The sequence below is a fragment of the Polypterus senegalus genome, chromosome 10 (genome assembly GCF_016835505.1).
Source record: "Polypterus senegalus isolate Bchr_013 chromosome 10, ASM1683550v1, whole genome shotgun sequence".
NCBI classification, from domain to species: domain Eukaryota; kingdom Metazoa; phylum Chordata; class Cladistia; order Polypteriformes; family Polypteridae; genus Polypterus; species Polypterus senegalus.
Genome location: NC_053163.1, coordinates 5325230 through 5345969, shown reverse-complemented (window position 1 = coordinate 5345969; position 20740 = coordinate 5325230). Strand labels below are relative to the sequence as shown.

At 44.3% G+C, this 20740-nt stretch overlaps 1 protein-coding gene across 1 annotated transcript; it reads left to right on the top strand.

Annotated features, from left to right (window-relative positions):
- The first annotated feature begins 13874 nt into the window (after positions 1-13874).
- Positions 13875-18354, top strand: si:ch73-248e21.5. Its single transcript, XM_039764986.1, has 2 exons — positions 13875-14047; positions 14414-18354. The coding sequence occupies exons 1-2, from the start codon at positions 14041-14043 to the stop codon at positions 15940-15942; spliced, it is 1536 nt and encodes a 511-aa protein (XP_039620920.1). The 5' UTR covers positions 13875-14040; the 3' UTR covers positions 15943-18354.
- Positions 18355-20740: the final 2386 nt, after the last annotated feature.

The following is a 20740-nucleotide window of genomic DNA, read 5'->3' as shown; positions in this document are numbered from 1 at the left end:
ACTCCTCCGCAGACATGCCCCAGTTTGGCGGAAGTGCCAGCTGCGCACCCAGAAGCCATCCGGGTGTCCCCTGTCGTCTTCCCCCCAGCACTTCCTGGTGTGGTGGAAGTGCTGGGCTCCAGGGATATCCAGGCACCGGGGCATCGCCTGGCGGTGGCCATGGGTCCCTACAGGGCTGGGCTTCCAAGCCCTTTACCCGAGGCCCCCAACATAACCAGGGCGGACGCCCCCTCATGGTCTGGAGGAGGCACAAGCCCTCCTCTGGTCCTCCTGGGCGTCCCGACCGGGCTCGAGCCCCGGCCAGATGCCACAATATATATATATATATATATATATATATATATACACAGTATGTATATATATATATATACAGTATATATATATAAACTGCTAAAAAATTAAAGGAACACTTTGAAAACACATCAGATCTCAATGGGAAAAAGAAATCCTCCTGGATATCTATACTGATATAGACTGGGTAATGTGTTAGGAATGAAAGGATGCCACATCGTTTGATGGAAATGAAAATGATCAACCTACAGAGCCCTGAATTCAAAGACGCCCCAAAAATCAGAGTGAAAAAATGATGTGGCAGGCTAGTCCATTTTGCCCAAATTGAATTGCAGCAACTCCAAATTGTGCAGCACTTTGTATGGCCCCTGTGTTCTTGTATACATGCCTGACAACATCGGTGCATGCTTCTAATGAGATGACAGATGGTGTTGCGGGGGATCTCCTCCCAGATCTGGACCAGGGCATCACTGAGCTCCTGGACAGTCTGAGGTGCAACCTGGTGGCATTGGATGGACCAAAACATAATGTCCCAGAGGTGTTCTATTGGATTTAGGTCAGGAAAGTGTGGTGGCCAGTCAATGGTATCAATTCCTTCATCCTCCAGGAACTGCCTGCATACTCTCACCACATGAGGCCAGGAATTGTCGTGCACCAGGAGCCACTGCACCAGCATAGGGTCTGACAATGGGTCCAAGGATTTCATCCTGATACCTAATGGCAGCCAAGGTGCCTTTGTCAAGCCTGTAGCGGTCTGTGTGACCCTCCATGGATATGCCTCCCCAGACAATCATTAACCCACCACCAAACTGCTCATGCTGAATGATGTTACAGGCAGCATAATGTTCTCCATGGCTTCTCCAGACCCTTTCACTTCTGTCACGTGCTCAGGGTGAACCTGCTCTCATCTGTAAAAAGCACAGGGCACCAGTGGTGCATCTGCCAATTCTGGTATTCTATGGCGAATGCCAATCGAGCTGCATGCTGCTGGGCAGTGAGCTCAGGGCCCATTAGAGGACATGGGGCCCTTGGGTCACCCTCATGAAGTCTTTCTGGTTGTTTGGTCAGAGACATTCACACCAGTGGCCTGCTGGAGGTCATTTTGTAGGGCTCTGGCAGTGCTCATCCTGTTCCTCCTTACCCAAAGGAGCAGATACTGGTCCTGCTGATGGGTTATGGACCTTCTATGGCCCTCTCCAGCTCTCCTAGAGTAACTGCTTGTCTCCTAGAATCTCCTCCATGCCCTTGAGACTGTGCAGGGAGACACAGCAAACCTTCTGGCAATGACACATATTGATGTGCCATCCTGGAGAAGTTGGACTACCTGTGCAACCTCTGTACGGTCCAGGTATCGCCTCATGCTACCAGTAGTGACACTGACTGTAGCCAAATGCAAAACTAGTGAAGAAACAGTCAGAAAAGATGAGGAGGGAAAAATGTCAGTGGCCTCCACCTGTTAAACCATTCCTGTTTTGGGGGTCATCTCATTGTTGCCCCTCTAGTGAACCTGTTGTTAATTTCATTAACACCACAGCAGCTGAAACTGATTAACAACCCCCTCTGCTACTTAACTGACCAGATTAATATCCCAGAAGTTTCATTGACTTTATGCTATACTCTCATTAAAAAGTGTTCCTTTAATTCTTTTGAGCAGTATATATATATATATATATAGTGGACCAGCAGGGCACGTACCGCTCCCCAAACCCTGAAACAGTCAGGCTGAGACACAATGCTTGGCAGACAACACACTTTCATTTAAGTGAGGAAGTGTTTTTCTTTTGCTCCCCACTACACAGCACAGCACAGTACAGTACAGTGCATTTCAGTACACTCTCTTCTTTGTTGCCTCCTCTCCTCCTCTTCCTCCTCAGCTTTGTTCTACACCTACCGACTCCAGTGAAGCAGCTCCTTTTATAGTGCATCAGGTAGAGCCCCAGGTGTTTCTTAACCTTCTTCTGGCTGCACTTCTGGGTGTGGGGAAGTTGTAGAGTTTGTGCCCCTAAGGGTTCAGCTGTAACTGTAGCACCCTCTGGCGGCACCCACAAGGCCAAACAGGGCTGCCAAAAAACTACAACTCCCAGCATGCCCTGCAGGGCATTCCACCCAACCAGCGTTCCGGCCGGGTAATGTTCCTGACCATTTGCCACTATATTTTATATATATATATATATACACACTAGGGGGAAAAGCCCCCTGCTCGCTTTGCTCACCAAGGGACGCACTTCACGCCTCTACTGTTTGCATTGTGAAGGGGAGGGGGCTGAAAGCCAGCTAAGGAGATGCTGACGGATCAGCTGCTGGCTTGCTGCTACCAAGCTGCGTGTTCTGCTTGTCGCGCTGTGCGTCAATCATGTATAAGCCTGTACAGCAGCTGTCTCACAGGATGTTAGTGTCTCTGACAGGACTCTCACAGGACGTCAAAGTTTCTTCCAAGAAGATCACGTCTCGACCCTTTATTCTTAATCTTTATTATTATAGTAGATATATATATATACTAGCAAAATACCCGCGCTTCGCAGTGGAGAAGTAGTGTGTTAAAGAAGTAATGAAAAAGAAAAGGAAACATTTTGAAAATAACGTAACATGATTGTCAATGTAATTGTTTTGTCACTGTTGTGAGTGATGAGTGTTGCTGTCATATATATATATATATACACACACACACACATATACACATATATATATATACACACACACATATATACATACGTATATATACTGTATATATACTGTATATATATATACATACATATATACACACATACATCCACATATATATATACATACACTAGCAGAATACCCGCGCTTCGCAGTGGAGAAGTAGTGTGTTAAAGAAGGTATGAAAAAGAAAAGGAAAAATTTTAAAAATAACGTAACATGATTGTTAATGTAATTGTTTTGTCATTGATATAAGTGTTGTTCTCATATCTATCTATCTATCTATCTATCTATCTATATACATATATATACACATACATATCTTCATATCTATATACATATCTACATATACACATATATATACATACCTATCTACATCATATATACACACACACATACATACACACACACAAATTATATATATGTGTGTGTATGTATGTACAGTATGTATGTATGTATGTATGTATGTGTGTGTGTGTGTATATATATATATATACACATACATACAAACATACATATATATATATATACATATATACGTGTATATATATGTATGTGTCTATATGTGTGTGTATAGCTTTGGTCACTGAGTGCAAGGGAAAAATAATAAAATATAGTCTATAAGTTATTAAACAGTAAAACATTAACGTTTTAAGAAGTACAAGTACATTGAGCACTACTGGAGTGGTTTCGGGTAAACTACATTTTAAAGACAGTGTAACACAACAGGTAAGTAGTGCTAACAGCAGCTAAAATGTATATGGATTATCTCTCGGTAGTAGATCCCTTTTGAAAGGTGCTACAAGATGGCTGTGGTATAGAAATTACATTTTCTATGTGAACGTTCAAATTTCGGCCTCTGGTAATGTGCCTTACCGGCATTACCAGCAATTAAAGAAAATTAGTTTTGTGTCCTCTGCAGTGTTAAGAGAGAAAGGCTTTGGTTTGGGATAAAAGGAAAAAAGGGGTAAAGAAAGGAAAGTTGCCTTTTTCTTTTATATAGTATAGAGAGATGTGTTTGCTGACGTTATGATCGCCTTTTGGGGACAGTCGCGGTGGGTCTTGTGTAGACTGGTGAGACGTCCCTGCCATTAATCGGTTGTGATGGCACAGTCAGTCCTCCACTCTTGTGCGTGTCTTCATAATCCGAGCTGACGACCTCATAATCGTATACGTGCAAAAGAAAGTTTGAATCACCTTAATATTACTTTGCCGCAGTGTAGAAAAGGGGTCCCATGTTTGCACTTGTCTGGGCTATAGCGCAGGGGGAGGAAGAAAAAAATTAAAAGTGCTCACTTTGACTTAAGGCAGAAGCGCAGTCAGCGTCTCAGAGGTCGGCACAGCTATGCACGCACGCCAGCTGCTCGACTTTTGCTGGGCAGGAGACCCCTTTTGTACACACGTTCATGATATCAAAAGTCTCAGCGCTCTTTGGAGGTCATTCATATATTATATATATAGCAAAATCCCGCCTCGCAGCGCAGAAGTAGTGTGTTAAAGAAGTAATGAAAAAGAAAAGGAAACATTTTAATAATAACATAACATGATTGACATTGTCATGAGTGTTGCTGTCATATATATGCCTGCCTAAATAAGTCACCCTCGCTTCGCTCTTACTTTTTTACCGTTCATTTAATCATGGCTAGTGGCGGAAAAATTATAAAATGGAAGGAGGATTACACTGAGTATGGCTTTACCAAAACAATTATTGATGGCGAATCGATTATTCATAAAGCTTGAATTGGTGATCTGTTTTTCTGTGTTAATCTCATATTTTTTCATACTTCTTCTCAAACCAAGGGGGTGGGAGGGTAAAATGAATCGGGATGCGCTGATCAAAGTAATCGGTGTACCAGGAAATCATGCATTGACAGAAGTTCCCTTTGCTTGTAATGCAAAGTGTGATTAAATGCATTATTTTTTAACGCGTTATGGACCACATGCATCGAAGCTTCTCAGCTGTGCTTGTGCTAAGAAAAGGAAACATTTTAAAAATAACGTAACACGATTGTCAATGTAACCTTTTGTAAGTAGTGCCTGGAGGATTCAGTGTGGAGAAACTCTAGAGACAGCGTGTGTATTAACTTGTGGATTTTTCTGTGAGTATTTGGTGGCAGCGTCACAAAGTTGGTTCCTCAAGACCGCGTTAGCTGCGTAGCTCAACTCAGAGCGAAATGAGGTGAATGGGAGGGGAGATGATGACTTGACTCCCCCACCCGCCTTAACTGTCAATCCCCCACAAACACAGTCTCTCGGAATTTGTATAAGCACAGCCCTTCACCAGCAATTTTAACTTAGTTACAAAGTGATCAAAACTCGTTTATATCCTCGTCCTCTCATTAAACTTGTATCCCGCATTACCTGTGGGCATGTGAAACGCCAGCGGTAGCCTGTCTATGAACTTAATTTAAACTTTAGGTTTACACCGTGCTTTCTTTCCGAAGTAGCAGCAGTCATGAATATGGTAGTATATGTCACTCGCTCGCTTCTTATTGTTTCGCTGCCTTCTCAATTATATAATGCATGTTTTCTTCAGCGCTTTTTGGAGGTCCTCCTGGTTTTCTACGCACTGCGTTGACAGTCAGTTCACGTGATTACATGTGAGGCGTGATGATGTCACACGAAACTCCGCCCCCCACGTCATTCCAGCTCAACTCCATTACAGTAAATGGAGAAAAATACCTTCCAGTTATGACCATTAGGCGTAGAATTTCAAAATGAAAACTGCCCAACTTTTGTAAGTAAGCTGTAAGGAATGAGCCTGCCAAATGTCAGCCTTCTACCTACACGGGAAGTTGGAGAATTAGTGATGAGTGAGTGAGTGAGTGAGTGAGTGAGTGAGTGAGTGAGTGAGTGAGGGCTTTGCCTTATATTAGTATATATATATATATATATCACACACACACACACACACTGTATATACTGTAATAAATTATTCCTCTTACTGGGCACCATACTAGCACACAATGACTTGGCAAACCCAACTTCCCTAGTTCAGATTTCATGCCTGGTTGTTTTATGCGCGGAGTATGATGATGCCCAATGAAATCAACATTTCCCCAGAAATTTCTTTGTTTTTCTCCCAATTTTTGGTTTATTCTGATGTACTGTATTTCATTTTACGATCTGCAGTTTGCACTAGTTACTACTACTGCTTTGCAAACCTCAGCATACTTTGCTCAGCCCTCGTGCCTGGCTGTTGTCTCTGTGCAGTATGAAAGGGACCTTTGAAATTCATTTTATTTCCCTCTATTTTCCATTTTATTTATTTATTTAAGTTTAATTCAGATGCTGCACAGGTTTGCAGAGCTGCTCCACAAATCCAGTGTCCTGTAGTTGAAAACTGAATATATTATATATGAGGGGGAAGGAGTGTGAAATGTCACTTGACAGCCATCAGAGCCAAACAGAAGGATAGAAGGTGATCCCGCAACCGAGACAGCAGGCCATGTAAAATGTCAAAAAATAAAGCGAGTGTGAGAAAGGGGGAGGCCTACAGAGGGATGGGAAATATTTAACCATATTATTCGGGCACTGATTTATATTCACAATTTCAGGTATTTTCATCTGTGAAGGTAAAACTGTTTGTATTACAGCCGGGGGGATTCAAATGCTGTTTTATGTTTATTTTGTTCCAGTGTGGATTCATTATTTTCTTTTTGCCAGTGTGTATTCCGTTGTATTCTTTGTATTTTGTGAGTGATTCCCCCAAGAGGTGGTCATCACCACCAGGGATTACAAACCCACAGTCCCTTGCGGTTCATTGACTCTTGATGCTCGCGGTGTGGTGAGGTCTCTTGAGTTTACTCTGCGCTTTTTGGCATTTCTGCATATTCTGAATCACTGTCCCGTTGTTTGCCTTCACCCTTTCGGATTGTGTATTTGCTTACCTCTCGTGTTCCTACTCTGAAGGTATTGCCTTCTATGCCTTTGTGGTCCTCTGGGCGTATTTTAGCTCAGCAGAGCTTATATTAATCCATCCATCCATCCATTATCCAACCCGCTATATCTTAACTACAGGTTCTGCTGGAGCCAATTCCAGCCAACACGGGGTGCAAGGCAGGAAACAAACCCCAGGCAGGGCACCAGCCCACCACAGGGCACACACACACACAAGTGGATCGCCAGTGCATCTAACCTGCATGTCTTTGGACTGTGGGAGGAAACCGGAGTACCCGGAGGAAACCCACACAGACACGGGGAGAAAAGAACATGCAAACTCCACGGAGGGAGGACCCGGGAAGTGAACCCAGGTCTCCTAACTGCGAGGCAGCAGCGCTACCCACTGTGCCACCATGCCACCCCACTTTTATTAATGAATCTTTTTATTTATAAAGATTCTTCACTGTCCTTTGTGTAAGTAGCTAGGGTTTGATGGTCATTCCCCCTCTAGTGGACATTTTGCGTAGTTTTTGGGACTTGCGTTCTTTGGAACTCTCTACTACATAACAGAAACTAGAAGGAATAAAAGGATAAAACTGAAATAGATTCAAAAATAAAATAAAAATATCTGAGCAGTTTTAGTTGTTCACCAGTTTGCAGCCTCGGGGCACTTTTGTTAGCTTGCTAATTATTTTACGTACGATACATTATTATTCAGTAGGAATACGGCCAACTCGATAGTTGCTTGAGGCAGTTTTTGCGTGATTGTCAAACGACCTTTCCAAAGCACAAGCAGTTTGTCGCCAGCAGCCTTCCGCTCAGGTATGCCGACTCAGTGAATTGCTCTACTGGGGAGTCAAGAATGGTTTGCCTTTCAAAAAAGATTTCTCACCACTGTGTGAAGTGACAGGCAAATTGCTGGTAGAAAAGTGCATACACCTCAGCAGTAAGCTGTCACGTTGTGTCCCTCATGATCTTCTGTACAAAGCTTTTTGTTGATCAGCACATTTCAACTTTGGGAATTTAAATTAGGCTCCGAAATGCAAAAACACAGCAGTTTGTTGTACCAGCCATTTGTGCATCCTAGAGTGGGGTGTCAGTCTGAGTGGCCCGATCAGTTGTTGTGCATCTCCATTGGTCACAATTACTTATGAACAGTTTGAAGTGCCACGGGGGATCACCTATATCTGGCACATCTGCCTTATGCCAGGCAGAGCCAGAGAAGCAGCTTTTGAGAGCTGACCAACGCTCTTGTGCACATTCGAGTGACGTCGTAGTATACCGGACTGAGAGTCTCTTCACGGGCTCCGTCACGATATGTAGTAACCCGCTGGGACGAGAGGGGGCGCTGCTGCTAACACTGCTGAGAAACCGCCCACTCTGGGCACCTGATTCTGCCCCTTCTGGTTCAGACTCATTGTACGGACATTCCTAAACGGTGACCCTGAGGGGAATATTTTCTTTTCTATTTTCCCCATGACAGGTGTTGTTTTATTTATTTTGCTTTGACAATAACGGAACGACCCGGTTGGTGCCCCAAATCATCATTCCTACACCCGGCCACACCGATTAAGCAAAAACATGACCTTTGTATGCCTCACTATTATGGAAGAATATTTCTATCCATCCTCCATCCATCCATGATCCAACCACTGTATCCTAACTACAGGGTCACAGGGGTCTGATGGAGCCAATCCCAGCCAACACAGGGCGCAAGGCAGGAAACAAACCCCGGGCAGGGTGCCAGCATATTTCTGAAAAGACTAATTAAGATATGGAAGAAGATGTTCTGCTGTGGGAACCCCTAACAGGAGCAGAAGAAGAAGAAGAAGAAGTAGATTTCTAAAAAGACTAATCTATGTAATAAAAGCCCAGCGCCGTGTCCGTGTCCTTTTGGCTGTATAGCCGCCCCGTAGAAAAGCCCCAGTCCCTCGCAAGAAACGGACACTCAGCATTCACACAGATTAGCTCAATGACGCGTCTCTGCCGCACAACAAAAGGCAACTGAAACCCCTATAGAGAGAGAAGACAGATTATGCCGTGATCGCGAAAGAAAGAGGCAAAAGCGTGCCAATGAGACACCCGACGAGAGGTCCTTATGATTGAGTCCTTCAACTGTGGTCATCCAACGCGCAGCGTAGCGCGCGCCAAGTTGCTAGTTAATTAATAAATGCGCACTAAAGAAATATATTTTGAAATGCGACAATGTATATGTTATGAACTGGAGAGATCCTAAGCACACGGTGTCTCAAAACTATTCACAAAGCCCAATATGGGACTGTCAAACCCCAGCGAGTCATTAAAGAGGTAAATGTGCTATCTTTATAAGTAAAAGGTTTATTATTATAAAAAAGGGCTTGAAACAGTGAAGCTCCGGAGAACACGAAAACCCCAGAAGGCAATGTCGTTAAGATAGGCAATCTGAAAAGTGAAGAGAGTCTCAATACAAACATCCAATGAGTGGGTCGAAAAAGACAGCAACCGTCATCAAAATCCAGTAATTCACAAAGAGCAACATGCACAGGGGAACTCAAGCCCACCACAAGTGCATTCACAATGAACCGCAAGGGACTCTATAGGTTTTACTCAGCCATTATACAGGTTAGTGGTGATGGGCAAGTGACCCCACCTCATGAGGAACTACCCACAACACACAAGGACCATAGCAGAAGACACTTTGATATTTAGAAAGTAAACTAGGGGGGCTCTGCCCCCTGCTCGCTTCACTCGCCAACCAAGGGGCCTGCACTACACACCAGCCACTTTGCGTTTCTGCTGCTGGCATTGGTGGATTTCACTTTCACCAAATAACAAATCTTTTAATTCTCGCAGATACTCCTCTTCATTGGGAAGAAACACTACTTTTCCCTGATGGCAACACTAATTAGACGATCTACAAGTCTCCGACTTAAAGTTTAATAGCCAAACAATATCTACATACTTCTGTCCATACATTCGATCTCTTTTCGTTGTTCCATTATTTCACCGCGTAATAATTTTCGTTGGTTACCGCTAAAGCGATCTTTACTATCGTTTTTTTTTTTGAGACTTTCGAATTTTCGTACTTTCATTATCTCTAACCTGCTCTGCACGTGTACCGCACCAACGTTTTTGAACCTCTTTATGACGTTCTACTTTGTCATCTACTCTTTGTCTTTTATTTCCGACCCCGCTTGGTGCTGAGAGCACAGGAACTGTCTCTGACCATAGCATTCACATGAAGGAGAAGTGAGTGGACTGTAAATAACCAACAAAGTCAACATAAAAGGGTCATAAAACATAATACATTAAAAAATGCATACAAGTCAAACATAAAAGTCAACATAATCAACATAATTGAGATTACTGATCCCCAGCCAGGGGGAATCCCAGTCTGCAATATGACCGTTTACTGCGCATTAGATCACATTGATTAAATGTGTCATGAAATATGATTTCTTGCTTATTGCTTTATATATTTATTGAATTAAGTTTTTCATTTATTTGTTTCAGTGATGCCACTCCCAGTATGAAATACGGCTTAAAATTAAAACTGTCAAGTGGGGAGGGTGGGATCTAGCGAGTTACTGTGTTTTGATTTGTCAGTTCATGGAAGGCGCATGCTCAGATTAGGATGCCAGCCCATTGCAGGCCTAAAGGGAAATATTCAACATTTTTATGCCACATAACAGCATGGCAAAGGCATAGTAGGCACATCCATGGGCAAACCTAGCATTCTTTTTTTTATCTGCAGCAAACTACGGCCATTTGAAGTGGTTAAGGCCGAGAAATGCTGCTATGTCTTTATGGAGACCAAAACTACACACAGGACTCCAGATGAGGCCTCACCAGTGTGTTATGAAGTCTGAGCAGAACCTCCTGTGACTTGTACTCCACACGTCAAGGCGCTATATAACCTGACATTCTGTAAGCCTTCTTAATGGCTTCTGTCTGGCAGCTGATTGTGTTGAGTCCACTATGACTCCTAAATCCTTCTCATAAGGTGGACTCTCGATTTTCAGACCTCCCATTGTGTATTTAAACCTCACATTTTTACTTCTTACTAATAATACTTGACATTTACAGACATTAAATTTCCTTTTGCTTAAACTGTAAAGGCTCAGCTCTTTTAATCTTTCCTAATAACTCATCCCCTGTAGCCTTGAATCAGCCGAGTCGCTCTTCTCTGAACCTTCTCTTGTGCTGTTTTGTCCTTTTTGTACCCTGGAGACCAAAACCAGATGAGGCCTCACCAGCGTGTTATAAAACTCAGTACTGCAAATAGTACGCCAGGTGAGGTCTAACCAGTGCTTTATAAAGTAGAACCTCCTGTGACTTGTATTCCACACATCAAGGCGCTATATAACCTGACATTCTGTTAGCCTTCTTAATGGCTCCTGAACACTGTCTGGAAGTCGATATCTTAGAGTCCACCACGACTCCTAAATCCTTCTCATAAGGTGTACTCTCAATTTTACGACTGCCCATTGTGTATTCAAACCTCACATTTTTTACTTCCTATGTGTAATTCTTTACATTTACTGACATTAAATTTCATTGTCCACAAGTCTGCCCAAGCCAGTCTGCTGTCCAAGTCCTTCTGTGATGATATAATGGATTCCAAATTATCTGCTAATCCACCTATCTTGGTATCATCTGCAAACTGCAAAGTGTGTCTTGTCACACTTCTGCTGAATGTTTCATTGGACGGAAGTCCTCAGTGTCGCTGTGTCACGGAGAGGATGTGCAGCATTGTTCGTAATAGCAGTCAGTTATGAAACATTTACAGGATAAGATGTGTGTCACAATAGTGTAGGAAAAGAGAGAAACATTTGAAACACTAATGAGGGACTGGTGCCCATTACAGGCAGATCATGCATCTCCAGTCATGCCTGATGTCCCATTTGCAGATGTTTAACTGAGAGAGAGGATTGTCGGTTAGCTTTGAGCCGGCATGACGGTAAGTTACGTGAACCAAGGGCTTCAGTCTGACTTGGCAACCCTGGTGAAGCATACATAACACATTCCCCTGGGGTGGCTCCGTTTCAGTTGAGATCACTGCTCAGACACTAAAAGCAGAAGCTGTGCCATCGCCAGATGACCACATGCGGATCGAAGAGTCATTTGAGCTCCTCCATCAGGGCAGAATGAACAGCGTGGACAACCCCCCCTGCAGACACTCCATTCACTACTGGCTAGGACTGCAGTCCTCAGACACTTTGATGCACCTAACGCCGTGTGCTTCATAGACAGTCAAGGATCAAACATCAGAAAAGAGAGAGATCAGCGGGCTCAGGTGTGAGTGTGGGGGCAAGCGTCCCTCAGCTGATGCCGTTAAAGTCGAGACAGACACTTCTAAACTTGTAGAAAATGTTAACATTATACAAAGTTATTGTCTGTTATACCTGCATTGTTATCACTCTTTCATTTAATATTGTTTTTTATCAGTATGCTGCTGCTGGAGTATGGGAATTAATAATTATCTATCTATCTATCTATCTATCTATCTATCTATCTATCTATATATATATCTATCTATCTATCTATCTATCTATCTATCAATTATATAGTGCCTTTCATATCTATCTATCTATCTATCTATCTATCTATCTATCTATCAATTATATAGTGCCTTTCATATCTATCTATCTATCTATCTATCTATCTATCTATCTATCTATCTATTATATAGTGCCTTTCATATCTATCTATCTATCTATCTATCTATCTATCTATCTATCTATCTATCTATTAGTGCCTTTCATATCTATCTATCTATCTATCTATCTATCTATCAATTATATAGTGCCTTTCATATCTATCTATCTATCTATTATATAGTGCCTTTCATATCTATCTATCTATCTATCTATCTATCTATCTATCTATCTATCAATTATATAGTGCCTTTCATATGTATCTATCTATCTGTCTATCTATTATATAGTGCCTTTTATATCTATCTGTCTATCTTTTATTTGCACCTACCCAACACAGACTGACACCTGAGGCACAAGTAAACTAAACAAAAAGATTTATTTTCTTCAGTCATGGGACATGTCTTCCTCGTGCCCCACTGGTCCTACACAGTCCCCAAAACACAAATAAAACACCCAAAGCACACTCTTCTCTTCTCTTCTCTTCTCTTCTCTTCTCTTCTCTTTCTCCACCCTTCCCAGGGCAGCGTTCTCCTCCTCCTCCTCCTCCCGACTCTGGCTCCTGAGTGGTGGCTGCTGGGCCCTTTTATTATCCACCCCGAAGTGCTCCAGGTGGTTGATCGTCAAGTTCCAACTGCACTTCTGGGTGTGGCGAATACGCTGCCCATACAGGCACAGGAGTCCCCGCTGCAGCACCCCCTGCCGGCGCCTGTGGGACCCAACAGGGCTACACCAAACTCCAATTCCCATGGAGCCTTGCGGGAAACTGAGACACCGCTCCAACACAGGGGGGATGCCATCTAGTGTCCAGAGGGAGGTATTGCACCGTCCAGGGCTGCTCCCCCTGAATATACAGCGAAGGGGCATCCCGACCAGGGTCTGCCACAATATCTTACTGAAAATGTGAAAGCCTGCTGAATCTTAAGTGCTTCATTTGGGCGTGTCATGGAATGCAAAGAGGCCATACAACTAGAAATAAAACTAACAAGAGGGCTGTAAATATTTAATGACTGCAGCCACACCAGTACAGCTCATCCACCTGAAAGCTAAGCACATTTCAGCCCGGCCAGAAGGCAGATGGGAGACCAACCAGGGCAGGGGCATTGCTCAGGGGCCCAACAGAGTAGAGTCACTTTAGGAGTTTACGGGATTTGAACCAGCAACCTTCCGATTACCAGTGCAGATCCCTACCTCAGAGCCACCACTCCGCCTTTCATATTGTTAAAAAAAACAAAGTGGCCCTGACCAAAGCACTGCATGGCGCAATCGCCACGTTGCCAGTCTCTGGATGCGACAACAACCCACATTAATCGCCAAAAAATGAACGCATTAATTCTCCCAGGCCTAAATAGCAACTTGCATCACCAACGTGTATAAATACTCTGAGCTCCTCCGCCCTGCCAGCACTGACCTGGTGCGATTGTTTTTCTCGCGGCTCAGGGTGGCGCTGCTCGCAGAGTGCAAGTCATCCGTTCCTCAGAATCACCGACCACATCCTCGTTTGCACTTCCTGAAGTTGCATCTCCCAGCCTCCCCTCTGAGGCAGAATGCAGGCATCGTGCCGTTGGCCATGAAAGGTAAGCGGAGACCCGTCGGGGCCTTCCTTAATTTTCGGTCGGTTCTTGGTGGGGAGTGGGAGGGGGACGTTCGGCCACTCACAGTTGGCGCCTCTGGGGTAACTCGAGGACACGCGACTGACTCTGTGCTCTGTGGTCACTCCCCCACCCCAGGCGTAGTCGTCAGTTAAAACGGTTTACACGGTTAAGCTTCAGGTCAGCTGCTGTTAACTTCAAGGCCTCTGCAGTGCCTTCGTGGTGGTGGAGGGGGGGAACTGGGAATGGGAGTTCAGCTCTCAAGGAGGGGCCTTGGCAGGCTGTCTCATCTGTTCAGAGGGGCATCAGAGGGTCAGATGCTCACTCAAGTCTCCTCCTTTTTCTTCACAGTGTTTGGCGGTTGGTGGCACCTGTCACAGAGGATGATCCCCTTCTTCCATGTCCTTCTTCTTCTCCTCTTCTACTTATCCATGTCTAATGTTGTCATGGGTGACCAGCATAAAGCCCAAGACCACGATGTGAGTGGTGTCCTCTTGGTCACCAGTACCTTGGGGGTGGGTGATGTCTCCAGTGTCCCAAACCAGCATGTCTCAAGTCACCTAGATGGGAAGGACGTCACTAGTGTTCCTGATGGAGGCGACCTCCGCAGTGAAATACCTGGAACTGGTAGATCTGAGGTCACTAATGGCCAGCCACCAACCAGTGCCCCGGATGAAAAAGACCCGACTACTACCCAGGTGGACACCACTGCTCGAGGTGTGTCGAGTCTGTCGATTGGCACTGGTGTGCCACAAGGGGCTGTGCCCACCAGCAAATGGCCTGACAGTAGTGGTGTACCAAATGGAGGAGATCTCATCACTACTCAGCCCAGCACAGGGGACTCCACAATTAATACTGCCATTGGGCCATCACATGGAGATCCTGTCACCAGTTACCAATTTGTCACCAGCATCTTTGGTGTTTCAGCAGGGAGTGACATCTCCAAGGTCACAGGAGGGAATGACCTCACCAGTAACCAGCAAGTCTTTGGGGACCTACGTGGGAAGGACGTCACAACGTTTCAAGATGGACTTGGTCTTTCCAGCAGCCAGCCTATCACCTTTGACCCCAATGGGGGTGACCTAACCAGCAACCAGCTTGTTACCACTGTCCCATATGGAGGTGACCTCATAAGTAGCCAGCCTGGCTCCACTGTTTGGAGTGGGCCTGACCTCACCAGTGTCCAAGATGGCAGTAACACCTCCATATTCCCAGTAGGAGGAGACCTCATCAGTAGTCAGCCAACCGAGATGGGTGTAACAGATGGCATCAACCTCACCAATGATACCAGTGCCCTATATGGTGATGAGTTTATTACTGCCCAGCCTGTCACCACTGTCCAATATGATACTGAGCTGACCAGCAACCAGTCTGATACCAGTGTGTGGGCTGGACCTGAACTCACCAGTCCCAGTGAGCCAAGTAATCAGCATGGCACCGGTGTTTGGAAAGGGTTTCATCAAACCATTGATCAGATGACCAGTGCTCTGGAAGACACCACCAGGTGGAGCCTCTCAACCAGAAGACCCTCAGTCCCACCTACAAATGACTCCTGCGGCAAAGGTCTGGATGGGCTGGACCTCCACCGTGGCCTCAGGCGCCCCTGTCTGATCATCCTGGCCATTCTTGGACTGGTTATTTGCATATTCATGAGCACCACTGTGTTCCTGGGCACCAAGCTGTTAATGCGAAGAGCTCCTAGGCCCATCAGAAAGCCCGTCCAAAACGGGACTCTCGACCGACCACCCAGCCGGTCCAAGAGGTCAACGGAGGAGAATGAGGACACCTTGTGGATGCAGCCCAGGGTCACCATGGAAGAAATCACCGAATTCTGGTATGCTAATGGTGTGCAGCTCAGGGATATACAGGGGAACAGCTGACACCGAATGGACTGCTCGGCCAGTGGACTCAATCAGACCGGACTGAAGGGAACTGTGGGAGGGACAAGGAGAGAAAAAAAAAGTGTGTGAGAGATGAGCAGAGGGGGCCAAGTCGGATCGCACAGGGAGCATTCACACTCAGCAAACTCGGCAACACAGCGCACCCGTGGAGTACACACATTGCAGACATCTGCACACGGCTGCACTCCAAGGTACGTGCATCACACAGACACACTGTCACGCCAGTGTGTGCCAAACGCCGCCAGTCTTACAGCCCTCATTGCTCAGAGATTAAGCAAGCATTTCCTCACCCACATCCTCACCATGGATAACCTCAGGTTACCCCTGCGCTGGCATCTAGAGAGGGTCTTCCGAAATGGAGCAGCAAAAACCAAAACTGGACAGGAAATGGGAGTGGGGCTAGAGAGGATGGGGTCCTGATGTGTTTAGGGGGGCTCAGACGGTGTTTATGAAATGGCCTCATTGGAGTGAGAGGGTCTCATTTTTATTGATTATAAATTCATCTTAATTGAGGAAGAGAATAAGAGAAGGCGGAGGGGGGTGAAGGGAGAGGAGGAAATGCAAAGAGACGGCAAGGCAGAGGAAAGAAAGAAAGAAAGAAAGAAAGAAAGAAAGAAAGAAAGAGAATATTTATAATGCCTTTCATATAAAGTTTAATTTATATTCATGAAAACCAAGCATCCAATCATCGTCAGGCTCATTTAGTTTAAGCAGAGGTTGGAGTCATACTGAGTACAAGGCAGGAACCAATCTGGGACAAAGTAGATGTCTGGCACAGCCTTTAATTATAAAATAAAACAAACAAATGAACAAACGTACGTACGAAAGAAAGAAAGAAAGAAAGAAAGAAAGAAAGAAAGAAAGAAAAACAAGCTTCCATCCATTTATTAGCAGACTTATTTAGTTAAGCAGAGGCTGGAGCCTATTGAAGCTGCACCATGTGCTAGGCAGGAGCCAGTGTTGGGTGGGGTTGTTGTTCAGTGTGGGCATTTATAATAAAATACATCATTAAAGAAAAGAAAAAAAGAATTGAAAACCCATAAATCTTAACTCCAGATTTATAGAGTGCTTTCATTCCAAAGTATATTATATATGCATGAAAAAATATATATGTATAAGTATGCATTTATTATTGGACTTGTTTAGTTTAATTGGAGTCTACTGGAGCAGCAGCAAACACTAGGCAGGGACCAGTCTTGGGTGGCTTATTGTACAGTGAGGTATTTATTGTAAAATACCAAGAAAGAAAGAAAGAAAGAAAGAAAGAAAGAAAGAAAGAAGGGGAGTATTTCAGTTTCCATTTCAGTTAGGATGCTGGGCATGTGCGCTAGGCACTGTTTCCGCTGGCGTGCCTTCTCTATGGGGTTGGCACAGGTCCGACTGTAGCATTTTGGCTGCCCTAGGTGAAGTTGTAAAATGGCACCTGCTACCCCCTTTACTTTGAGGGGAACCATCACTGCTAGACCAGTACATAGCAACCTGGAGACACGAGAGAGGAGCCAGAACTGGGAAGAGTGGGGGGACTGGATGTAAAACAATTGGAACTTGAGGAGTGTCATTTCAGAAAAATATAGGAACTGGGCTGTATTAGTAGGCTTTATTTATTTAGGTATTCATTTATTGGCATTTAATGTTTGCATTGCATAATCAAATTATTTAAACTCTAATTATGCTATGCAGCTCTTTATTTTAACCTACCAGGTATCTCATGGTAGTTACAACCTTACCAAGTGTACTAAGGATGCACATGAGAGAATTAAATGTTGGGGAGTCATTTTGAGAAAGACTAACAAGTGCATAAGGGTGTAAAGAGTTCCAGCAAGCGTGGCACAAAGATAAATAACATGAGAGAGTGAGAGACTGGTGAGCAGCCCCCTTTCCGGTCGACGTGTTTCTTTTATGCTGTGATCCTGAAGGGGGCGGGGATTGAAAGAGGGAGTGGAAGTGACATCAGGGCTCCTCCAATCACTGAGCTTCTGAACTGAGGACTGGGAAGAAGACTGTTAACGAACATTTTCAGATGCTTGAAGGTGACTCCCAAACGCTCATGTTTGGCACAAGATAGCTCCATGAACATATACAGTTCATTTAGACACTGAAATCAACTGACACGATTAATGTAACAATAAAAGGGAATGAATTTTAAGGTTAATGATTATACTTAAAACATTTCTGACGTGTGATGGAAAAACCTTGTAATTGCCATTTTTTTCAAAATTGAGTTTTGTTTTTTTTTAGTTTTCGGAGTTACTCTGTCTTTCCTGATGTTAGAAGGTAGTGATGATGGCCCCAGGTCTGCATGTCCCATTATATGCTCCAGTTATATTTTGATAAAGTCCACGTGTTCCATCCATTATCCAACCTGCTATATCCTAACTAGTGGGTTACGGGGGTCTGCTGGAGCCAATCCCAGCCAACACAGGGAAGAAGGCAGGAAACAAACCCTGGGCAGGGTGCCAGCCCACCACAGGGTGCACACACACACACACAAGCACACACTAGGGACGATTTAGGATCTCCAGTGCACCTAACCTGCGTGTCTTTGGACTGTGGGAGGAAACTGGAGTACCCAGAGGAAACCCACGCAGACACGGGGAGAACATGCAAACTCCACGCAGGGAGAACCCGGGGAGCGAACCCAGGTCTCCTAACTGCGAGGCAGCAGCGCTACCCACTGCACCACCGAGCCGCCCAAGTCCGCGTGTTATCTTGCAAAAATTTAGCTGAATACTACAATGAGAAAATCTGGTGTACGTTGACATTATTTTTTATTACAGTCCACACATTCCGGTAACAGCGTTTGACGTAGCTGGGCCTACGTGAGGTTGGTCAGCCCTAAGACACCCCCCCTACACACACCCCTTTAAGGCCACCTCTGGGGAGATGATTATAGTTTGAATGAAATCAGCCTTTGGTAATGCGGTCAAGAGTCGCAGTCCTGTTACTGTTTTGGTCATTTAATAGAACTTTGTAGTGTAGGAATAAACTTGGCTTGAAGAGCAGACATGTCCAGGCCCAAGGGTTGGACCTAAGGTGCTGGATAACCATGAGGAAGCAGCATGAACCACTGTGCCAAATTTCATTTTAATATTGTAACAGAAAGAGACAAGTTTTACGTTATATACTGTAGCTCCCTTTCAGCAGCAAGGCCATTCTTGGGTAAAGAGACACAGCAGACATCAGCTTACAAGTGTACTGTCTAGGTGACGGCCCAAATACATAACTTGATCACAGAGAAGAAGCATGGGGTCGAACCTGCAACCATCAGAAGCATCCCAGCACGTTGGAGAGGAGGCCAAAAACTTGCATTTATAATCAGGTAATAAATCAACGTTAAAACTCCAATATAAATAAACTTTATTGAGGCAGATGGTGCCCCTTCAAATCCCAGCCTGCCTGCTCACTGTCTCAGTCTCGATGCTCGCTGCAGGCTTCCTCTCAATCCAAAGGGCATGCCGGTTGGGTTAAATGGAGGCCCTCGGCTGTTTGTCAGCCTGCGCTGTGATGGACGGACATCAAGTCCAGGGCGTCAATTATAAAGGGCAGAAAACGGACCCTTACAGAAATGATGCCCCTCTCGATGGAGTGTTCTAGAACATTCCATTGAAAACAGAGAGGCACGATGTCTTGTTGTTAAAACTGATTGGTTATTTATATTCATTTCTACTGTGTATATGTTTTCTTTTTAATTTTCTACTGTGTATGTGCTTTCTTTTTGAATCAGTATGGTGTATGTCCTAAGATTTCATTAAATGCTAATTTGTACCCTGCTTTTTGAGTTTTTTTTGTTATGCAGCAAATAAATCAAATAAATAAAGCAAATAAATAAGAAATGATATGTTTAAATATGAAGCATATGCATATATTAATTGTATTTATAATAAATTTTCATTTTTAATGTGTACGCTACAGCAGATGTATTTGTAATATTACTATTAAACCAGCCATCCTTTCATTTTCAGAGCCCACTTATTCCAGCTGCAAGGCAATAAGGAGCCTGGGCTCATCCCAGCAGCCTTAGGTGCAATTCAGTGCACTGTATTTTTGTCTGGCGCCTTTCACTGAGCTCTGTGACAAGTTCGGAGGTTAATGTAAATACAAATGTTACAAGAATTACTACTTACATTATGAGGTCGCATAAAGAGTTGTTCAAACAAATACAGTAGGTGGCGTCTGAAACGCAACAACGTCTGTTCATTAACATTACTATTGAACTATGGCCATTTGACAGCAGAAGACAAGAAAAGGAAAAACTCAGTCAGTAGCATCCCAGGAGAAAATGAATCTTTAGGGGGGTCCAACAGTTAATTATACGTAACATACAAAGTCAAAGACGCCGTCACAGTCTGTGAGACCTCACACCCTTCCCTGGTCATTCTACTGTATAAATCTGTGCTGCCTATCTAATATGATGACAGAATCTTTCCATCTGTTGCTTCCCATGCTCCCAGTTGCGACTGTGGGCATAAAAACAGCTTAATTGGAACAAAGCAGGGACCAACCTTGGATGGGATGCCAGCCTGACATGGGCCTCTGTCGCACAAATACAGCCACCCTCACTAATAAACAAACACGGCTTTTGATCGTTTTAAAGAACGACCGCACTCAGTGAGCAGGGTGGCACAGTAATTAGTGCTGACACTTCACAGAACTAGAGTGGTGGCATTTAAATCGCAGTCTTAAGTGTCTTCATGCTGACAGTGTGGGACGTCTAAGGGCCCGCCAGTCTCCAATGAAATAAGTGCATGTTACGTTAATTTGTGATGCTAAACTGGTC